Below are 22,157 nucleotides of genomic sequence, written 5' to 3'. Positions count from 1 at the left end.
TCCCACAATGCCCCTAATTTTTATTTTTTATTAAAAAAAAAAATTTTGGGGGTGCAAAAATGGCTAGATGCCAAAGGGATGACTACGGCCACCCCGAATTTTTTTTTTAATCTTTTATAAAACATAAAAAAATTAAAAATTATGGGCAATATAGAAAGTTTTGGATACAATTGGTCAAATTGCAAACATTTGAAACTTTGGGGGATAGATTGCCAAAATTGAAACTTTTGAGGTCGAATTGTAAATTGTCTCAAACTTTGGGGGGGATAAAATATAATTTTCCCATTCAGATATTAAGGCGACTTTGCTCAACTTGATATAACCTTAATTGGCAATGCAATAAATCTTTAAATAATTTAATTACCTCACTTTTTCCGTTTTCCATTTCAGTAAATTTCATTAATGGATCAATAACTTGCCACAGTTTTACTAGATGATATTTTCCAAGTGTTTTGATGCCTAAAAATTGTCAAAATTTTATAATTTAAGAATTTATAATTTTTTTAAAATTATAGGAGATCTTAATCTCGATATAGAGAGTTAACTCTCTTTTCTTCTCATGGGCCAAACTCATGTATAAAATATAAATAAGGGATAACCTTCACTAGATCAAAAGATGAGAGATATTAGGGTTGATGGTAGAAGAATATTTGATATTTTTTTTAACAATGCTTGGCATTTTTTCTTCATTATTTTTTTACTTTTGTGTCTTGATGGCTGCCTGATGTTTAAGTTTGTGAAAAATAACCATTTTCTTAATGCATAAATAGAGTTGGGTCTCTTGTAATGCATAACGTGTGGACGTAGGTTATAAATAGAATGATGTAACAGTCAAGCTGATCAAGATGTTAATGTCATTAATACATTATTTTATGCTACGATGCTTTATTTTACAATAGAAGTATTTGATTAATTATTGCCTTTTTCTCTCACAAGCTTTCATGTTTGCTCCAAATAAAGCAAAAACGGGACCCAAACAAAAGATGGCCTGGAGTTGGACCCTAGTTACAAAAATAAAATGTACATACCAATTATTACCATGGGTCAACTAATTAGGCACTATAGTCTAAAGTGTGTATTTCTTTTCAAAACAACTTGCAGAATCAAAAACTTGGGCATAGGAAGTTCCCTACTGATTTCCTCAACGAGCTAGCCCAAAGTCTTGCAGGAGTGGTCTTTGACCCACATCACCATTATAATTAAATTTTAATTATTTAATTAACATTTGAATAGTCCTTTTTATTAAATAAGACATCACCATATATAAGGTGTACAACAATTATTCGTGGGCCAAGGCACAAGGTGCCACCAGCTCCTCGCCCTTTCATCAACGACCTAAAGAAAAAGAGCATATTTGCTTCTTCTTTTTTCTAGTCAGCAACGCATTTAGATGTGCCTTTGGATCACACCCAACAAAGCCACTCATCCGGTATAGAGCCATGTTAATTTGAATATGTTATGCTAGTTTCTCATCATGGCGTGTGCATGACATATAATAAGTGCAACCATGTCTACATATGGGATCTTAGTAGTTCGCGGTCAGTGTAACGTCCGAGAAAATTGAAAGGTGTAAATAATAATAAAATATATGTCCTGACTATGACAAGAAAAACCGTAAGTGATTAGAGTTGAAGGCGTCAAACAACTACCCACGTCTAGAAATTAGACACAAAAACTTAAAAAGCTTTGAGGAACAAACTAATCGTTCAACTGGTGGGTCATCCCTCTCGACCGGAGATTAGTGACACGTGGCATAGTGAGAAAAGGGTGGAGAGCCCCGGTCGCACTGCGGTGGCAATCTGTCCAATTAATCAGGATTGTCCAAAAATGAAAAGTTGAAAAAGCTTTTCAAAGAGAGAGATGGATTGTTATATCATACGTATAGTTGTAACATGAATGCAAACAAGCATAAACGCATTCCAGAAGGATCTAAGCATGAGTTAAGCAAAAGTATAAGTAAATCTTTCCAATCGTACGTACTGAAATGTTTTACGTGCTATGATTTGTTACGCATATTTATTGACTATGAACCGTATAATTTAAAGTATGTTAATATCTGCCGGCAGATATTAAGATGTACAGTACTGTTTAAATAAAGAGGAATTTCATAGGAATAAAAAAAAGATTCTGTGGTTTCAAAAGCAAAGAAAAAAAGAAAAGATGCGTGCAATTTAAGCAATGTGAATCATAAGTTTAAAGTAGCACCATGCAAGTGGAATATGCACCATTATTCAGCTTATCTATAGAATCGTATGATTTAAGTGGGGGCGTTACAGTTGGCACCAATTCTTTATTCCCTTTGACGTTGGTTTCATGCCCATAGATATAAAATGTTTTCCAGCACAAGATGATATCATGATACAACTATAATAAATTAAGCAGATTATTTAATTATATAACCTAAAGTTTTGTGGCCACGTTCCTTTTCGGTCCAAAAATGAATTATAAATTGAGCTAGTGGGTTTGATGTTGTAATCCCCTATGTCCAATCATCTTTCAAACCGTAAGATATATGTGCAAGTGCAAGTGGCTGAAATCGGATACTTATCCTCCATGCTAAAAATATTATAAGGCTTTCATGTTCACCAAATTACTTCTTTCAATTTTGTGAAAAGTTGCCTTATTGTTGTAAAGAAAACAATGATCTGGTTACGTTGGATATTGTATTTTGGGTATTTAAAAAAAATTAAAAAAAAAAAATAGGGTGACAATTCATATTTGCGTGTTGAATTTGAGTCTTTGTCAAAGTATGATACAAGACTATAGTTAAACAAGTCAAACTCTTCGACCATAACCTTAATATTTTGTATTGGGTTCATGTCGGATTCGCGGGTTATGTCAAAAATTGCCAATCATTGTATCGCGTGTCAAATTCAGGCCATGTCGATACATAAGTATTATAAAACTATTTAAGTCAACTATAACCCGACCCATTTAATTAAACGGATCAAACTCACCAATCGTAATACTTTAATTTCGTGTTAAGTTTACGAATAATATCAAAAATTACCGGTCATAATTTTAATTTTAATGTGATATAAACATAATCATGAAAACAAATAATTTAATAATGGGAAACACGTTAGCACAATCAGGGGCAATGTTTTCCTTAGATAAAGACTAAAGACATTGGAGACAGTGGAGAGTGGAGACAGTGCGGAAAGTGGGTGAAATTGGTGAAAGTCTCGTTGAAGTTGATAAAATCAAAGATTCGTCTTCGCCTAATGGCTAATGGTAATTAGCAACAAGCATTAATTTACCCAAGTCCTCAATGTTGGACTGCATAGTGTTAGTTGAACGAAGAGGAGAACATTGTTTCTCTGTCTGAGATTATAGTCAGGGCCGGCTCAGGCCCTAGGCGAGTTAGCCCTCGCCTAGGGCCCCCAATTTAATAAGGTTTAAAAAAATTATTTTTGAGTTAAAAAAAATTAAAAAATATATATATATATATTTTTGACCAAAAAAAAAAATTGAAGGCCCAAATGTTATTTAATAGGGCCTAAAAAATTTTTTTTATCCAAATTTAATGCCTCAATTTAATAAGACCCCAATTAATAAGCTCACTATAAATTTTAAAAATAATTCAAAAAATAAATTAGAAAAGGACAAAGCATTAAAGCCTTATACATCATTACGCCAATTTCCTAAAGCTCCTGACGTTACAGTACACGCCTACATCATTCATTCATCCTCTTGCCCTCTTTATTGAAATTTTTTGTTTTTGATGAGAAAATATAAACGTTATAAATAAAATATTACCATTTATTTTCTATTTATTATTTAGCCATCTAGGGAAAGTCAAGAGCCAAAAATATAAACTGCTGTCAACCATGGGCATTTTAAATATCAGTCTCTATATTTTCCACTTTACCTCTCCTCTTTGCTTGCTCTTTTCTGAGTTTTTCTTCTCTGCCTATCTCATCATTTTCTCTTCCTCTCCGACTCCGAGTGACTAAGTCTCTTGTCCTATCTCCAAGAACTGCTTCATAATTCCTTTGCCAAATCAGGTTTTATTGTTCTATTTTTGTCATTTATTTTATTATAGTCATAATTTTTTTTTGATAAATCGTGTTTGTTTAATTTGTTAGTATTTTTAATTAAACATGTCTACTAGAAAATATGCATCTGGATATGAAAAACTTAAAACAAAAAAAGAAAAGACAAATTGATTGAATCTCAAAAATGAGCTCTAAATAAATTTGTTATTAGCAATAAACAAAATATTGAGGATAATTTAGGTGAAAAACTCATAAATGAACAAGAAACTCATCAAAAAAAATTAGAAGATAATGAAAATGTTATTGATGTATCTAAATCTATTGCTATATATATATGTTACTTTAAAAAAGAAAAAATTGAATTAAAAAAAAAAAAAATTTATGCCCAATTTCAAAGTTTTGCCTACGGCCCTAAAATATGTTGAGCCAGCCCTGATTATAGTTGAACTACAATTTGTCAAATTTCCAATTTGGGCCACATTTTTTTCCCTGCATGACGCCATTGCACTGAAACAATAAAAAAAATTCCAAAAAAAAATTCAAAATGCGTCTTATAAAAATCTGAATAGTAAGTTCAAATTCTAATTTCGGTGTTTTTTTTCTTACGTAAATATTGTTTTCTAAAAAAAAGGTATAAAAAGATACTTACCGTACTGGTCCCTCATAAAAAAAACAAAAAATTTTTTTTTAAAAAAATCACATATGACCCGAAGAATACTAGGAGAACATCAGAAAAAACTGTAGCATTTCTCTTTCTTATAAGTCAGTTTGTAAGGGTTAATTCTACTCAAGATTTTATATCATTCGGTATAAGAGCTGCCCACCATGTTGAGTATGAAATCAAATGGGTTACAACTTTATAATCGAGCCACCGACGGAGCAACCTATAAAATGAATTAAAATATCTTAAAACAATGTGTAAACTTAGTATTAAGTTATTAAATATTGATAAAAAATACTACCCAAAAGCGGCTCTTCCATAAGCCTAATTAGGTGGTTGTCTAGGGCCCATTCCATGAATAAAAAAATAAAAAAAATTAAGAACCTAATTATGATAAATAAATATTACATAAAAAAAAATACAATGACTAAGCCTTTGAAAAAATAAAATAAAAATAAAGGGTAAAGATGATACAATGTATCTTTTCTAATTAGAAAGTAGAGGAAAGTCGCATTCAATGCTTAAAGATACTACAACAACAACAACAACAACCCACTGCATCATTTCCCACTTGTATTGAATACGTTGGGAATTAAATGATCAAAAGAGATAAGAGAAGATGGAAACTTTAATTTTTAGAAAGTCTTAATAAGAGGGCCCAGCCAATAGAAATCTATCTCTATTTCATGAAATATAACCTGAATTTCGTATAATTCCTAGAAAGAAATAATTCGACCATAATGTCAACCACGAGACGACTCGTTCTACTGAAGATTTTTTTTTAGAATTAGTTATTTCTTATAAATAATAAATTAAACTATTTCTTAAATTTAGATAAGTTTGAACAATTTCAGATATACATAAATATTTTTTAAATCGACAATGTCACAAAAAAAAATTTAGTATATTAGTCATATTATCAATTAAAAAGGAGATATTAAAAAACTTGAAAATAAAAACTTAATTAATATCTTTACATACTAAAAGGTGATAAGAATTATTTTTAAATAAAAAAATTATATAAAACTAAAATAAAGATGATTTACAGTGTGAGTTCAGAGTTCAGAGTTCGAGAGTGTTCTGTTGTGTAGTTCTAGGTGTCCAGCTACAAAATGGAAACACAGACACATACGATGGTGCTTTTTTCAAATTCGTAGGTTGCTGTCTCCTTTATCATCCGTAACTGCTACCCAGCCCATGTGAGTCCCAATTGCCTGAATGCCCCTGTTACTGTCTTAATGTGCTTCCGCCACAAATTTCAGATCTCTTGCGTCAACCACTTCCATAGTTTCATTCAATTCGATCAACTCATTCTAATCTAACCTCACCTACCTGGCTGCTTCTCTTAAATCCTATAATACTTCCTAATCTCACCTACCTCTTCTAAATCTCATGACTTGAATCTTTGTCCCAAATCCATGGCCATATCTCTTTGGATTTTCTCTGCGCTTATCTTCCTAGCAATCCCAGTTTCATCCCAGCTCAACCAGCTCTTCTTTCCCGGATTCAAAGATGTTGGCACCAACCTAACCTTAAACGGCATCGCTAATATCCAAAAAACAGGGATTCTTGAGTTAACCAACGAGACCAGTCGGTTAATGGGGCATGCCTTCTATGCCTCTCCTTTTCAGTTCAAGAACTCCACCGATGGTAAAGCTTTCTCTTTCTCCACCTCTTTTGTTTTTGCCATAGTCCCCGAGTATCCAAAGCTTGGAGGCCATGGCTTGGCTTTCACAATCGCACCCACCAAGAATCTGAAATCTCTGCCCAGCCAGTACTTGGGACTTCTTAATTCCAGCGATATGGGAAATTTCTCCAACCATCTCTTCGCGGTTGAATTCGACACTGTCCAAGACTTCGAGTTCGGAGACATCAACGACAACCATGTCGGCGTCGACATCAACAGCTTAACCTCCAACGACTCCGCTGCCGCAGCTTATTTCACCGACGATTCGACCAAACAGGATCTTAACCTCAAGAGTGGGAGAGCTATTCAGGTCTGGATCGACTACGATTCGGTTGGAAATGTTCTCCACGTAACGATTTCGCCGTCTTCTTCAAAACCCAGAAAGCCAATCTTGTCATTTCACGTAGATCTCTCACCGATCCTCCTGGAATTTATGTTCGTCGGGTTCTCTGCTTCAACCGGTTTGCTCGCCAGCTCACACCACCTCTTGGGATGGAGCTTCAAGATTAACGGGGAAGCTCCAGCCCTTCATCTCTCTTCTCTGCCTTCTCTACCAGGACCCAAGAAGAACCACACAGCTCTAACAGTGGGGGGTTCTGTTGCAGCGGTTATTCTTGCACTAGCTGCAATCGCCTTTGCCATTTACATCTTCAGAAAGATAAAGAACGCCGACATAATCGAAGATTGGGAGCTCGAACTAGGCCCGCATCGGTACTCTTACGAAGAACTGAAGAAAGCAACCAATGGCTTCAAAGACAAAGAGCTACTCGGGCATGGCGGATTCGGTCGAGTTTACAAAGGTACGATTCCAAATTCGAAGACCGAAGTTGCCGTTAAGAGAATCTCGCACGATTCCAAACAGGGTCTGCCTGAGTTCATCTCCGAAATCGCTAGCATCGGCCGGCTTCGCCACCGGAATTTGGTTCAGTTATTGGGTTGGTGTCGCAGAGGAGGCGATCTTCTTCTTGTGTATGATTTTATGGCTAATGGTAGCTTAGACAAGTTCTTGTTTGATGAGCCAAAAACAGTTCTAAGTTGGGAGGAAAGGTTCAATATCATAAAGGGCGTCGCTTCTGGGCTTCTGTATTTACACGAAGGCTATGAACAGGTTGTGATTCACAGAGACGTGAAGGCGAGCAATGTGCTGCTCGACGGTGAGCTCAACGGAAGATTAGGCGATTTTGGGCTTGCGAGATTGTACGAACACGGGGCAAACCCAAGCACCACTCGGGTCGTAGGCACTCTCGGGTATCTTGCACCGGAGCTGCCTAGAACCGGCAAGGCCACCGCCGGCTCCGATGTGTTCGCATTTGGCGCGCTTTTGCTAGAGGTTGTTTGCGGCCGCCGGCCGATTGAGCCAAAGGCAATGCCCGAAGAGTTAGTTTTGGTGGATTGGGTGTGGGACAGGTTCATAGAAGGGAGGCTGCTTGACGTGGTGGACCGTCGGATGAATGGGCAGTACGATGAGGGTGAGGTGGTGATGGTGCTGAAGTTAGGGCTGATGTGTTCAAACAATGCGGCTATAGCACGGCCCAGCATGAGACACGTGGTGATGTATTTGGAAGGAGAGGCTGAGATCTTGGACGACTTGAGAGCACCGAGCGAGTACAATGGAGGGAAGGGCCACGTGGAGGGGTTCGAAAATTTTGTGCACTCATTTGCGTCTTCATCGAATGGTAAGATGAGCTCCGACGCGTTCACGAGGAATAGAGGTATGGAGAATAGTTTTGCGTCTCTTTCTTCTTCCCCTCTCTCCCTACTCAATGGGAGAGGAGGGGTGACTAGGTAGTGTTTGGTAAAGTTTCTTTTGTTTTGTTTTTTTTCTTTTGTTTTTGTATTATTATTTTTTTCTTCTGAGGTTTCATTTGATTTGTTCGAAAATTTTCCAAAAAATATATATGTCTTGAAGGAAAAAAGCTAACAAATTTACATCCAAATGGTTGAGCTTCCTATTATGCATATAGGTTTTTTATTTTTTATTTTTTTTCCTCTCTCCGTTTTAGAAGGACAGAAATTTCATGAAAATCGGTATGAACGAAGTATTTTCCTACCAATTTAAAATAGTGTAAAATGTCTATAAACATTTAAAATACACATTAAATTTAGTCTAAATTAGTAAAATGTTACGTTAAAAATTTAATGTGTTTTTTAAATGTTTATAAACACTTTGCACTATTTTAAATGGGTTGAAGGATATTTCTTCTAGACTAATTTGGAGTGAGGCTTATAATGGGAATTTCATACTAACTTTGTTGATCTTGTTAGTAGGACAAATATCAATTCTTAACGATTGCCTTCTACTTGAGTTAAAACTAAGGGTGACAATTCGTGTTCGTGTATAGGGTTCATGTAGTGTCAAAGGCATGAAAGATTATATAGGTTAACTCTAATCCGATCAATTTAATTAAACGAGTCAAAACTCTCGGCCACAATTTTTTAATTTTGTATTGGATTTGTATCGGGTTTGCAAGTCATGTAAAAAATTGTCAACTATTATGTCACTTGTCGAGTTTGAGTAATATCGAGACGTAAATATAAGATTATATAAGTTATGTTTAACACGATTTATTTAATTAAATAGGTCAAATTTTTTAACCCTAATTCTTTAATTTTGTGTTAAATTTGTGTTGAATTTATATATTTTGTTAAAAATTGTTAATCCTAATATATATATATATATATATAAAGCATCTTGTACACTGTACTTGGCAAAAAGCATCTTAAAAAGAGAATTGCTACACTTACTAAGGCTTTTTACAAACAAAGCCTTACAAACTGACGTGGCAAGGAAAAGGACAAACAAAACTTGGGACCAGGCTGCCCGTGAGAGACCAAGCTGCCCGTGAGAGAAATCAAGCAAAATGTCTCAAATCAAGATGAAGTTCGCGGATCTGAGCCTGTTTCTTCTTGTTCTCTGCCTTCTTGAACTGTAAATACAGAAAAGAAGAGGCTAAAAGAGTTTTTGTCCAGCAGTTTTGATGTGGAAGAAAAGCCTCCATCAAAATATTTCTGGCCACAACCCCCACGCTGGGTCTGGCTGAGACCCGTTGTGGGTCTGGCCTGACCCCGCCGTGGGTCTGGTGACCCATGGCTGGGTATAACATCCTAGGCAGATCAGTGTGAAAAGTATGCGTTATGCGGTGGATAAGCTACCTACAACATCAAGAACTCTCCTGTATGTTCATGCTTGGAAAGATTCTTCCAAAACAAAAGCAAACTAACCCAAAAATAAATCCATACATCTCTTGAGGTGAAAATTATGCGCTATGCGGTGGATATGCAATGTGAGGGATGAGAAGAAGATAGGGAGGGAAGAGTGAGGCCGGCGGTGTGGAGATAAGAAGAAACAAAGAAAAAGAAAAGAATCAGACCCCCGCTGGGTCTGGCCGAGACCCAGCGGGGTCAGGCTAGATCCAGGCGGGTCTGGCCTGGCGGGTCTCGGCCAGACACGGGGCCGGAGGTCGTGGACAGACCCGCCGTCGGTCAAATTTTTTGTCTTTTTCTTTGCCACGTCAGTTTGTAAAGCTTTGTTTGTAAAAAGTTTTGTAAGTGTAGCAATTCTCTCTTAAAAACTGCATTCTTCCCGCAAACAAGTCCCCATTGACCGATGTAGAATCTATAATTAGGATGAGAGAGTTTACATATTAGATTTTAGAGGACTAAAAAGAAATAGGGGAAATCATCATGCAAGGCATCAAGTTGGGCGACACATGTTATCCTCTGCCCACAAAGCAACAGGGGGATGCCTGTAGTCTGTACTTTTCTTTTTGTCGGCGGACCCGGCTGGAAGTGTCCAGGGAGAAGTGCACCGCCTTGGGGTTTCTTTTGTATTTTGTTATTTAATATGATAACCATGCCATTTAACATCACTTTCAGCTTTTTATCATTTGTTTCCTTTTATTTATTTATTTTTGTTTAGAGTTGAAAATTGGTAAATTGGCGAGTCAAGTTCAAGTTGACTCACAAAACCCGTCAACCAGTTTAGGTTGACACGAATTTGAACCGTTTTATAAACTTGTCAAGCATGTCAATTACGGCATGCTAACTTAATGAATGACATGACAACTTATTTTTAGTAGGGGCTTGTTTGGGTGACCCATTTAACATCAATTTCAACATTCTATAATTTGTCTCTTCTTTTTTATTGCCCGGGGGGGGGGGGGTAGGGAATCCACAGTGGCCCAAATATTTTGTAATTTGAGTAATAATGTGAGTAGGTCTTTTATAAAATTCACTTGTTCGAGTAGGTAGTTGGCCGGTCTAATATCAATCATAGTCTTTTGTTTGTAATGAATGGCTGCTAATCAGCCATATAAGCAACACAAGAAACAACAAATTATTACCAATACTTTGCAGATCAACGCAATAAGTGCCTTGATCTCTAAGGATCTACATATAGGGACTATGACGAGAAGTGCGGTTATTTGAAGCAAGATATGCATTATACATTTCGTTCTCTTACTTATTAAAATTACTATCAAATCTGTGGGGCTATCGATTTCATACATAGGCCCTCCAAATTCAATGGTGATTTTGAAAAGTGAGAGGATGAGAGAAGAACGAAATGAGGAAATAAAACATTTTTCACAAGAGAAATTATTGTGAAGCTTGTTTGAATAAGAAAGCAAAAAGTTATTTGATTTTCTACATTTAAGAAAAATCTAAGAGAAATTACTACTAGTGCTCTTAGTATTAGCAAATCTTGATGCGTCATGCATGCATGACATCTAGTTTTCTATTTGGTGCAGCAATATCTGTGTACATTAATAGAACATAAGATGATATGGCTGGTAATCAGCCATTTAAGCAACCCAAGATTCTAAGCACCCTAACATATATATATATATATAATTTAAAACAAGATTTGTTTAGAATATGATTTTTGATTTGTTTATTATTTCATGGGTTCTTTCTTTTTTGAATATTGTAGATGTGGAATAAAGAAAAGTAAATATACGATATCTCCATAACATTTAATTTTGTTGTTCAATGCTTTTGTTTTTTTTTTTTTTTTGACATGTCCGCACAAGAAGGGAGAGGGGGATTCGAACTAATGCTTTTGTGTTATCATTTCAATGAATGACTCAAATGACTTTATTTGTGTTAAATTCCAATAAAATTGAAAAATTATTGTGCAGCCGAAATTATTGAGAGAGCCAATTGTGACCATTCATAATGGTCTGAAAAATTTGGGGGAAAAGGAGTTTTACTTTTAAAGAAGGCATTCATAAAGAAGTTATTGACAAAAATTTCAAAAATCCTGTTAAATTGGAAGATGAGATCATGAAACTAAGAGCTTTTGTGCACCTATCCGATTGATATTCAACTTGTGTTACATATAAGTCAAATGATTTGAACTTAGTGGGAGACTTTTTTTTATTTATTTTTTTCAAGTTCCATATCATATGCTTGAAATTCGTATGAGTCACAAAAAATAACTAATAACTAAGAGTCTGTTACAAATGTGGCAAGCATGCAACGAGATATTGCCTACTAGAGCTAATCTCCTCAAACAGAAGATTATTTCTGACCCACTTTGTCCTATTTATGGAATGGAAAGTGAAACAGCAGGCCATATCTTATGGAGTTGTCCTTCAGCTCATGACGTTTGGACTGAATGCATAAAAAAACTTCATAAATGCCCAAGTATGGAAGATGCAATCCTGAATACATTTGAGATGCTTCAAGAATGGTTTAGTGTCCCTAAGAGGTAGCTCAATCGGTTGGGACCACGCTTAATGAAGCGGAAGTTACTAGTTCGAATCTCTCCTCTCCCTCTTGTGCGGACATGTTACAAAAAAAGAAAAAAAAGAATTGTTTAATGCGGAAGAATTACACTTGGTTGCAATGATAATGAGGCAGGTATGGTTGAGACGAAATGCGGTGGTTTTTGGGGGGATTTCATTTCGCCTTCTGAGATTATTCGTAGAGCACAAGACCAGATGGAGGCTTTCAAAATGGCGGAAAGAGGGAGGAAGGCACCCCAGATTCGTACAGGAGAACCAAATGCTCCAAAGTGGAAGAGACCTGCAGATGGGTTCGTAAAACTCAATTGGGATGTGGCGGTGGACAAGGCGGGGCAAAAGATGGGCATAGGAATTGTGGCGCTCGATCATGTTGGTCAAGTTGTGGCAGTTCTTAGTGCATCACGTCTCTACATCACAGACTCCACAGTTGCAGAGGCGATGGGGGTCTGGAAAGTTTCTAAATTTTGTATTAATATGGAGTTCACGAAGGTCATATTAAAAGGGGATGCTCTGGAGGTGGTACAGGCAATGGGTAGGGAGGGATGTTGTTGGGGGGAGATATGATATGCTCATTGTTAATCTAAATGCAAATGCAAACAACAATATAATCATATAGTAATTATATAACAATTTAATGACTAATTATTGCTTTGGGGATTGGTCTTTTAGCTCCAACGGGTTGGAACACAAAAGCATTTTGATTTGGTTAGGATCGGAAAATTTGGGCTGGGCCCAAACAATAGAATTATGATTGGAGTGCCATGGAATTGATATTAGAGGGGGGGACTTTGGACATCATATACAATTTGATTAGTTGACTTATTTAAAAAATAGTAATGATATTTAATAAATTCATTTACAATTTTTATTTAACTAGATGATATGTAGTAAAAAACAAATTTAAACAAATTGCAATTTTTTTTTTCTTTTATTTTAGCTTCTAGAAGACACGGTCCACGTCAAATTTGAAGGACATATCTTGATAGATGTCAGAGAAATGATGGTATTGGGATGGATCCATTGAACCAAATATCCATACGAATTCAAGTTGTGTTTTGCAAAGTGCTGGATAAGAATGGACCAAAAAAATTTTTAAAAAAATTTCTCAAAATTAACTCTAATATTTTTATTTATTACATCATATTAATCACTTTTTATTATTATTCAAATAAAAAAATTACTACAAGACAAATTTTTTTACCTTTTTATATAAAATATTTTTTTTTTCTCATATCAATAAAATTTGTTACAGTATCGTTCCACTCTAATTTTTCATTCAATTGCCAAACAAAGCCATAGACAAGTACGGAGGAGTCGGTCTTAAAACTTAAAAGCATCTTTCTTTGTACCACAAAAGAAAAAGTCGACCTATTCTTTTAAACCATACTTAATTAATAATGTCTCATTTAAATGTTTAATTGGACCATGTATATACCTTAAACTATTAAAAAATTGTCAATATTTCTCACAAGGCCAGGTAAAAGATAAAAATAACTTCAAATTTTTGTCAAAAAAAAATAAACTTCTTTATATATATATATATATACTTTTTTCAAAAAATTCACTTATTTTTTTTTTTTTAGTTATAGTTTCTTTTTCTTTTTTTAATTTTATCAAGGGTATTTTCTTCATTAGAAAGAACATTGATAATTTTGATAATTTGGAGGGAGCATCGTCGAAGTTGAAAGTTTGAAAAAAAAAAAAAAACATTGTTAATTTGGTAGTAGCTTAAAGAGAGTATGTAAACTTTTCCATTATTTTTAATATAATGCAATTTTGAGCTTGTTTTCGACTTAGATAATCTACCAAAGTTTGATTTATTTGTTTTTTGAACCAATTTGAGATAGTTCACAAGTTGTTTAATTAACTTATTTATTTCTTTATATTTATATAAAATAAATATTATAATTGTTTATAAATTCACACAAATATGTATGTCTACGTCAATACTTATAATAATAATAATCATTCAAACTGCAACTGAGAATTTTATTTTACTTAAGATTTTCTCTGTCAGGAAGTGGACCACTCGGCGCGGCTTGCACTGGAAGGCCTAGAATCCGCCCATTTACCCGAGTTAATCGAGGATAATTACGACTCTGTTTGCCAAAGGAGTGGATTGGACACAAAAAAAAAAAACATCTCACACTATTTATCTTTCCTAATATTTTTATTTTTTACATCACATCAAACATTTTTTTTATTACTGTTCAAATAAAAAAATTACTAGGTAACAAATTTTTATTTTTTCCATATAAATATTTCTACTTTTTTTGTTTCTTTAACATTAATCAAATCACTACAATTTTAATCTACAAGTCTCAAACGCACCCTACACAGAGGCCGAAATTATTCACGAGCCATCGCTTTTATTGTCTTAAACCCATGGCGACAATTTTGATAGGGTAAAGATATAGAGCACGCCCGGCGTGCTTCAACAGTGAAGCACGCCGGCCGTGATTTTTTTTTTAATTATTATTTTTTTATTATTTTATTATTTTAATTTTTTGAAAAAAAAAAAAAAAAAATTTAGCCTGGCGTGCTTCACTATTGAAGCACGCCGGCGTGCTCTATATCATGACCCATTTTGATATGGGCTCACTAGAAAGTTGTTGCAGTACATTCTCCTACCATCTTTCCTTTTTCAACATTGTGATTTTTTTAAGAAAAAAAAAAAAAAAATCAAAATACATTCTCCGATCATGACAAATGGCAGATGCTATGGTTGTCTTGTACCACTCCCATCTCTGTCAAAAATTTTTGTATTTTAATTTGATAATTACAGGTGCTCTATTGATTTGCCTTGCCAGCCAAAATTTAATAAATAAGGCCACAAGTTCCAAAGACCTGTGTCCCAAAGCTACAAGGGACAGAGCCCTAAATCGCTATCCTATGGGGTGAAGCCGGCAAATGCTAATTTTCATTTCCCTCACCATCTCCTCTCTCTTGTTTTTTTTTTTTATTTTACTTTTTCTTAAAAAAAAAATCAAAATGTTGAAATAGAAAAGATGGTGAGGAGAATGTATTGTAGCAACTCTCAAATTATTATAGTGGGACTTTGGATACCATGGGCAAATTTGATTGGTTTATCAAATTAAAAAGGTTAATCTATTCTTCACGTTTATCAAATTAAAATATAGTTAATTTGTTTTCTTCTGTTGCTTTTTGCTTAATCTGTTCTGGTTGGGCTTCATCTTTTCCATTGTTACAAATCTTAATCTACACAGTTTCTCTGGAAGCTTGTTACCTCTAATGATTTTATATATATTAAATTACTAACTTAGTATAATTAACTATAGGTTATTTTGACAAACAAAAAAATTATATGTTACGTAATATTTGTATGAGTATTATATATATGAATATATAATATACATACTTGTTAGTTAATATATACTAACTTAGTATTACTATTAAGTTAAGTGGTAGATCACATGACCTAAAGATTATGTGAATTGTAATTAGAAAAAAAAAAAAAAAAAACAAAATTATGTGAATTATTATATCATATGATCATATATATCACAAATTAAGTGATTAATATTAGAATCAACAATGTGTTTGTTTAGAGCTATATGCTCTAAAAAAAAAAAAAATGTTTGTTACAATCACAAATTAAGTATTATCATTGTAATTTAGATTTTATATCATATGAATTATCATTCTAATTTAGTCACATTATCATATGGTCTAATATTTTGCCATATGAACATATAATTACTAGTTAAGTAACTTAGTAAGCATAGATAAAGATTTATAGTGTAAGTTTCATAATATTTAAGTATTGATGTATTATCACTATAGTTTATAGCATTAAACGCATTGCAAGATTATGTTACTGCTTGTAATTGACGCATTGTAAGATTATTTTTGTAGTTGCTTTTTCTAGAGTTTCCACTTGATTTTCACGTTAAATATCTCAAAAGTAATTTGAATTAATTAAATTAAAGGGATATTCAGGAATTAATCTTGAATAGAATAATAAAATAGTAATAATAAGTAGTGTCATAAATAATTATTTGTAGAGTGATGATTCACAGCACGCCGGGGTGCGCCTAGGTACTGTTTATCATCACTCTTATTTGTAATAGTAAATTGTAGTTAAATTAAATAAGGGATTAAATATTAATTAACAAATGATGGAAATAAAATAAGGGGAGGGCAGTAGTGTAAGTGTAGTTTAAAAAAGTGAGAGGTTTGAATTAAAAAGAAAATCAAAATACTGCCACGTGTGTGGTTTATATTGGCTAGATGGGAATATCTTATGCCCTTAGCCTTAAGCAGAAGAAAACCTTTTTTTCTTTGGTAAAACACGTAGCCCTTTCTTTTCTTCCATTTTTCTTTTCTTCTTCCCCATCTTTCTCCCACGCCGTTGTCTCCGCTCCCCTGCATATTGCTTTACATCAGAGAGAGAGCGAGAGAGAAAGAGGGGGAAAGAGCGAGAAACACTGTGTGCGGCTAAGACGGTGGCGATTTTGGGGCTTAGCCGACAGAGTGGCTCAAGAAAGGTGAGAAATTGGCGAGCCGAGCTGAGTGCTTGATAAGACACTCGGCTCGCCTAGAAGACGAGCTCGAGCTTGTGAACAGTATATACGAGCTCGGCTCTAGTCATTTGTGATCAAAATTGGAGTTGGCCCCCTCTAATTAGTTATTATTCAAAGTCAGCTACCTTTGGTGCATATTAGAGACCATGATCAACGCACTTGGAGTATTTCTAAAATAGGTACGTATAATTGTACTGAGATATGTGAATATATTAGAGATAAAAAGTTACATGCATGTTGTATGGTGGAGGCTGATTTGGTTCCCCCTTGGACCCTTTCACGACAGCCTTTCATTTTATGGCTGGTTGTCCGGAATAGACTTAATTAACAAGGGATAGACTGCTTAATTAGTTGGAGATATAATGAAAATGATCATTTATGTGTTTTGTAGAGGTTGTTTGGAATGTAGATCCCATTTATTAATCTTCAATTGTAGCTTTAGTAAAAGAATTTAGAGGGCTACGCTGAGCAGTCGCCTTATACATTTTCACCCCCCCCCACAAAAAAAAAAAAAAAAAAAAAAAAAAAAACAACTCAAAACTCCTTGTATCTTTACATCATTATCACACAAAGAACACTCATTCAAAGAGAATAATTTTTATAAAATAATGGAACACCAACTTGGAACACATTGACTGAAAAAGACAAAGCCAAATTATTTGCTATTCCAAATGATTCCCTACAACAGTAGGCGTCGGCTGGAATGAAATGTCGGTCAAAAGTGATTCTAGCACAATAAGATACGAAATTACCGTGATGCTTCCTGACTTAGAGCCTGTTTGGGTGGCCTTAAAAGTGTTTTTAAGAGTTAAAAAGTCTTTTGGAAGAAAAAGTCGTCCTTCCCATAAAGTCGTGAGTCTATTGGCAGGTAGCAAGTAGGTTTGGTTCACATGCGATATTATTGTCTTCAATCTTTTTCAGCCTATAAATGATAGCCAAAGTTAAACCTGATCAAACCTGAAAACCAGAGACAGAGAGAGATGGCAGAATTGTTCCTTAATCAGGCGGAGAATTATGCAGACGGCCGGCCAATTTACCCTCAAGAATTGTTTCAATTCATTGCTTCCAAGACACCCTCTCAAGACCTTGCGTGGGATGCCGGCACCGGAAACGGCCAGGCTGCTCGATCCGTGAGTTTCGTTTTTCCTTTCCTTCTCTCCTACAAATTCTAACATTTTGTTGTATAGGTTAATATTGGGAATCTTGTATAGGGTATTTGGACTCCTATTAGCATTAGACCAGACGAATATGAATGAAGTTTAACACTCCCAAATCATGCGGAGGAATCCAAAATATATTGGGAGAGTAAAAATAACTTAATAGAACAAATTTATTGTATCATTACTCTTTTTGCTAAGAATAAGAAAGGATAGATGCACAAGCAATAGTCTTTTCCCTACAATTGTTAGGATGAGAGACGGAAAACAAAGTGAAATCAGATATATTCTAGATCTAGATAAACTGATATTATCATTCATCAAGTAAAATATTTAAATAGACTACAATTGAACCACTCTCTCCTAAAAACAAGCACCCACTTAACCACTACTAGAATAACATGGACTATTCAGTAACTTAAACTCCTAAACTAATGGACTCAACTTGCAACATGATAAACTAACAAACAGATAGATAATGCTCACTAAGAAATAGGAACACATTCTGCATTGTTTCTTACACTTTTATTATAAGGAATAAGGATGCCCTATCTTGCCCAAGCAACATAGAGACATATAATTGTCATGTCATTGCTCATTGGTGTCGATTAGAGACATATAATTCCAGTTTAACCATATTTGCAGTTAGCTGAGATGTACAAGAATGTGATAGCCACAGATACAAGCCCAAAACAGCTCTCATTGGCACCGAGGCTACCCAATATAAGATACCAACAAACTCCTCCCACCATGTCTATAGCCGAGGTTGAAAGAAATGTTGCTGCCGAATCAAGCATCGATGTTGTGACTATTGCTGTGGCCCTCCACTGGTTCGACCTTCCTAATTTCTATCAACAAGTGAAATGGGTGCTCAAAAAACCCCATGGTGTCATTGCTGCATGGACCTACTTCATCCCACAAGTCAATGACTCGGTCGACGCAGTCCTCCATCGCTATTACAAAACTGTTGATCCCTATTTGGAGCCGCCCGTTAAATTAGTAGAGGACAAGTATAGAAGCATCGATTTTCCATTTGAGCCGGTGGATGGAGTTGATCACACTGGGCCATTTCAGTTTGAGACTGAAAAATTGATGGATTTGGATCATTATTTCACCTACTTAAGATCATGGTCAGGGTATCAAACGGCGAGGGAGAAGGGTGTGGAGCCTTTGAGCGATGGTGTTGTTGAGGAATTTAAGCATGCTTGGAGTACTGAAGATGGACAAGACCAGAAGACTGTCAAGTTTCCAATTTCTTTGAGGATTGGACGAGTGGGGAATTTGTAGAATCAATGCGTAAGAAATTCTCTAGGATATTAAAGTGTGGCCTATATATGTCACATGTATTTATTGTGGTTTAAATTCAACATAATAAAACACTGCGTTTCCTAATATATTATTATTTTGATGTGCTAAGAGCTACCTTAATACTATTTTGCGCAGCATTATTTTTTGTTGTGAAAAAAAAAAAAAAAAAAAGGTTATACAAATTACATAGGACGCTGTGACACTGGTGTACATGCACGTCAGAGATGCCTCTTCCGATAATAAAAACCGGACAATTAAAAAGGTTGGTTGTCTGTAAAAACTACGCAACAAGAAAATATTACTGAAGAAAACAATGGTTTTGAAAAATGTCCGGTTATGCCAAAGTTATTTTTGTATAGTGAGAAGTATTATTATAGTTGGTGGGTGATGCGTCTTGTCGTTGTTCCTCACAGGAACTCGAATACTGTGTGGTACTGTGACTAGGGCTGTAAACGAGCCGAGCTTGGGCGAGCTTTGGCTGTCTAGGCTCGGCTCGTTTATTTTGGAGTCAGGCTCGAGCTCGAGCTCGAGCCCGACTATGCTGCTCGAGCTCGGCTCGACAGGCTATGTACCCTGCTCGAGCTCGACTATTTTGCTCAATCTCGAGCCAGGCTCGAGCTCGACTTTGTTTTTTTTTTTTTTGTAATTTAGATGTATTAGATTATAAAAATCATCCAAAATAATTTGCACCTTAAAATACTAAAGAATATTAAACAAACATATCAGATTAATGTCAACCTTACAATTAAAACTAACAAAATCAACTAAAATGCTAAAGAACATTAAACAAATATAATAGATTAATCCCAACATCACAATCATCCATACAAAATCAACTAAAATGTTAAAGAACATTAAACAAACATAAGACAGACGCAATCCAATGCATAAGTAGCGCAAATTCCTCTTCAACCCAAAAGTCAGGATGAAGTTCATGTCCACAACTCGAAGGTTTGGACTAAAATTCACATCTACGACCTAAAAGATCTGGATCAAAGTTCAGTACTTCAGTTCACATCCAAGTAGGCAGATCGAGTGGCCAAGCCTTATTACAAAACAGAAGCAAGAAAACCGAAATACTCAAACTCTAAGTAATAAATTCATATGATCTAAGGGTCGTATACTCATACTTAAATTTTATGATCATATTATCTCACAATTAATATTAATATTAATATTATCTTAGATCTAAGATCATGTGATACATCATATATGTTTTATAAGAATAAAGTATATAATTATAATGTATTGATTAAATAACACAATAACTTATGCAGATATACCATATGATTATATAATGATTAATGATTATGTGATATATACGATTCCAATTTCCAAAGTATAAACTATCTAATTATAATATTTGTATTAAATGACACAATAACTTGTGCGGTTGTACTATATGATTATATCATATGATAAAATGATTAATGACAATATATATATATATATATATATATATATATATATTTCTTATATGTTTTTATATTAATATATACATATATTATATATATAATATATATACACACATATACATAAATAACAAAAAAAAAAACAAAGGTATATAATATATTTGGTATTATTGAGTAAATGAGTAATGTTGATTATATATTGTTATTTGTTACTTAATAAAAAATATACGAGCCGAGCTTAATAAGCGAGGCGAGCCTTATACGAGCCGAGCTCACGAGTTAGCCGAGTCGAGCCGAGCTTGTTTCGTTTAATATTCGAGCTAGGATTTGTGTTCACGAAGTGCTTCATATAATATTCGAGTCGAGCACGAGTCGATCTTATGCGAGCCGAGCTCGAGCTTGCTCGCGAGACGCTTCGCTCACTTAACAGCCCTAACTGTGGCAGTGTGGCTTTGGTGTTGGAGAAAGTATGAGCTGGTTCAAAAGAAAAGGCAGTGGTAAATCGATTTGCCCACGTCTCTATGAGGTGAAAGTCAAAAGCTTGCCCATTTGGGTCCCTCCCGTTTCTTCTCCGACATCAATTACTAGCCGCCCTTGTCATTTCTCGGTATATTTTTCAAAGGACTTGAAAAAGGTAATGAATTAGAATGGTAAGTACATTTGATTCATGTGAGAAAATAATAAGGCTTTCATATGAAAAAATTGTTTTATAACGATATTTTTATTTAAATAATAATAAAAAATAATTAATGTAATGTAGATAGTAAGAATGTTGAAATTAATTTTAAGAGAAATAATAGTCTTTTTTTTTTTTTTTTAAGTCCTTCGCCAAACACACCCGTTTAGGATAACTGATGAAAGTTACCTTGCATGTTACTTGTGAGTAGCAGCAGAATCATATATTTTTAGGTACACTCTACTACAATGCCGGGAAATCGTCCATTATAAGATTCAGCTACCAGCTACAAGATTTTCTGATTGTAGGAAACTTGTGAGCTAGGGCTCTCACTGCCCGGCCATGCCAATCCGATAAGGATTGTACGTGCGAATGTAACATTTTCATATCATCTCAAATTTTTAAAATTATTATTATATTTGAAATAATAATTATTGAATTTTGATCTATTAATAATTTTAAATGTTACATTACATTAAAAAAAAATTAATCCTCCTTATATTATTGCTCCGTCTAGATGATGAGTAGATGTGTTTGGAAACTGAGAAAGTATATGAGCAATGAGATTTACTAGTCAAAATGTCATAGCTATGGTAAATCGATTTGCGCACTTCTATTTCTTCTCCGACATCAACCAGCCGTCCTTGTCATTATTTCTATGAAACTGTTTAGGGTAACTTTCATCTCTACTCCTGCATGTGACTAGCTTGCATGCGTACCTTCAAGTCTGTTCATAAGCAGAATCATATATCTCTCTAAACTCTACTGCCATGCCAGGAAATCGTCCATGGTAATTAGATTCTGTGCTATTCTCTTTCATAATAATCTTATAAATTCCAAAATTCTCATTCTCCCAAAAAAAGCACACAAATGGTAGCCAAATGATTCCCCACAGCAATAGCCGACTCCCATCTATTCCCTTGTGGGCCTTGTCATTATTTTCATTCCACAAAAGAACAGTATTTAA

The 22,157-nt window shown here is 34.7% G+C and overlaps 2 protein-coding genes across 3 annotated transcripts; both read left to right on the top strand.

Annotated features, from left to right (window-relative positions):
* The first annotated feature begins 5,716 nt into the window (after window positions 1-5,716).
* Window positions 5,717-8,276, top strand: LOC132161700 (L-type lectin-domain containing receptor kinase S.4-like). The gene has a single exon (XM_059571876.1). The coding sequence runs from the start codon at window positions 6,078-6,080 to the stop codon at window positions 8,133-8,135; it is 2,058 nt and encodes a 685-aa protein (XP_059427859.1). The 5' UTR covers window positions 5,717-6,077; the 3' UTR covers window positions 8,136-8,276.
* An 8,147-nt stretch (window positions 8,277-16,423) lies between these two features.
* Window positions 16,424-19,188, top strand: LOC132191319 (uncharacterized). Of its 2 annotated transcripts, none has more exons than XM_059606270.1 (3): window positions 16,424-16,816; window positions 17,606-17,767; window positions 18,440-19,188. In XM_059606270.1, exons 2-3 carry the CDS (start codon window positions 17,618-17,620, stop codon window positions 19,079-19,081), a joined length of 792 nt encoding a protein of 263 aa, XP_059462253.1. In that variant the 5' UTR covers window positions 16,424-16,816; window positions 17,606-17,617; the 3' UTR covers window positions 19,082-19,188. The 2 variants fall into 2 exon arrangements, with proteins under 2 accessions (XP_059462253.1, XP_059462251.1); XM_059606268.1 differs by having other exon boundaries at window positions 17,559-17,767.
* Window positions 19,189-22,157: the final 2,969 nt, after the last annotated feature.

Source organism: Corylus avellana, chromosome ca9, assembly GCF_901000735.1.
Source record: "Corylus avellana chromosome ca9, CavTom2PMs-1.0".
NCBI lineage: Eukaryota > Viridiplantae > Streptophyta > Magnoliopsida > Fagales > Betulaceae > Corylus > Corylus avellana.
This window is presented reverse-complemented; position numbering and strand designations above follow the sequence as displayed.

Excerpts from the sequence above, each read along its gene's own strand:
- LOC132161700 (XM_059571876.1), top strand. The coding sequence starts at position 6,078 with ATGGCCATATCTCTTTGGATTTTCTCTGCGCTTATCTTCCTAGCAATC.
- LOC132191319 (XM_059606270.1), top strand. The coding sequence starts at position 17,618 with ATGGCAGAATTGTTCCTTAATCAGGCGGAGAATTATGCAGACGGCCGG. Across the intron at positions 17,768-18,439 it reads ACGGCCAGGCTGCTCGATCC|TTAGCTGAGATGTACAAGAA; the intron begins GTGAGTTTCGTT and ends CCATATTTGCAG.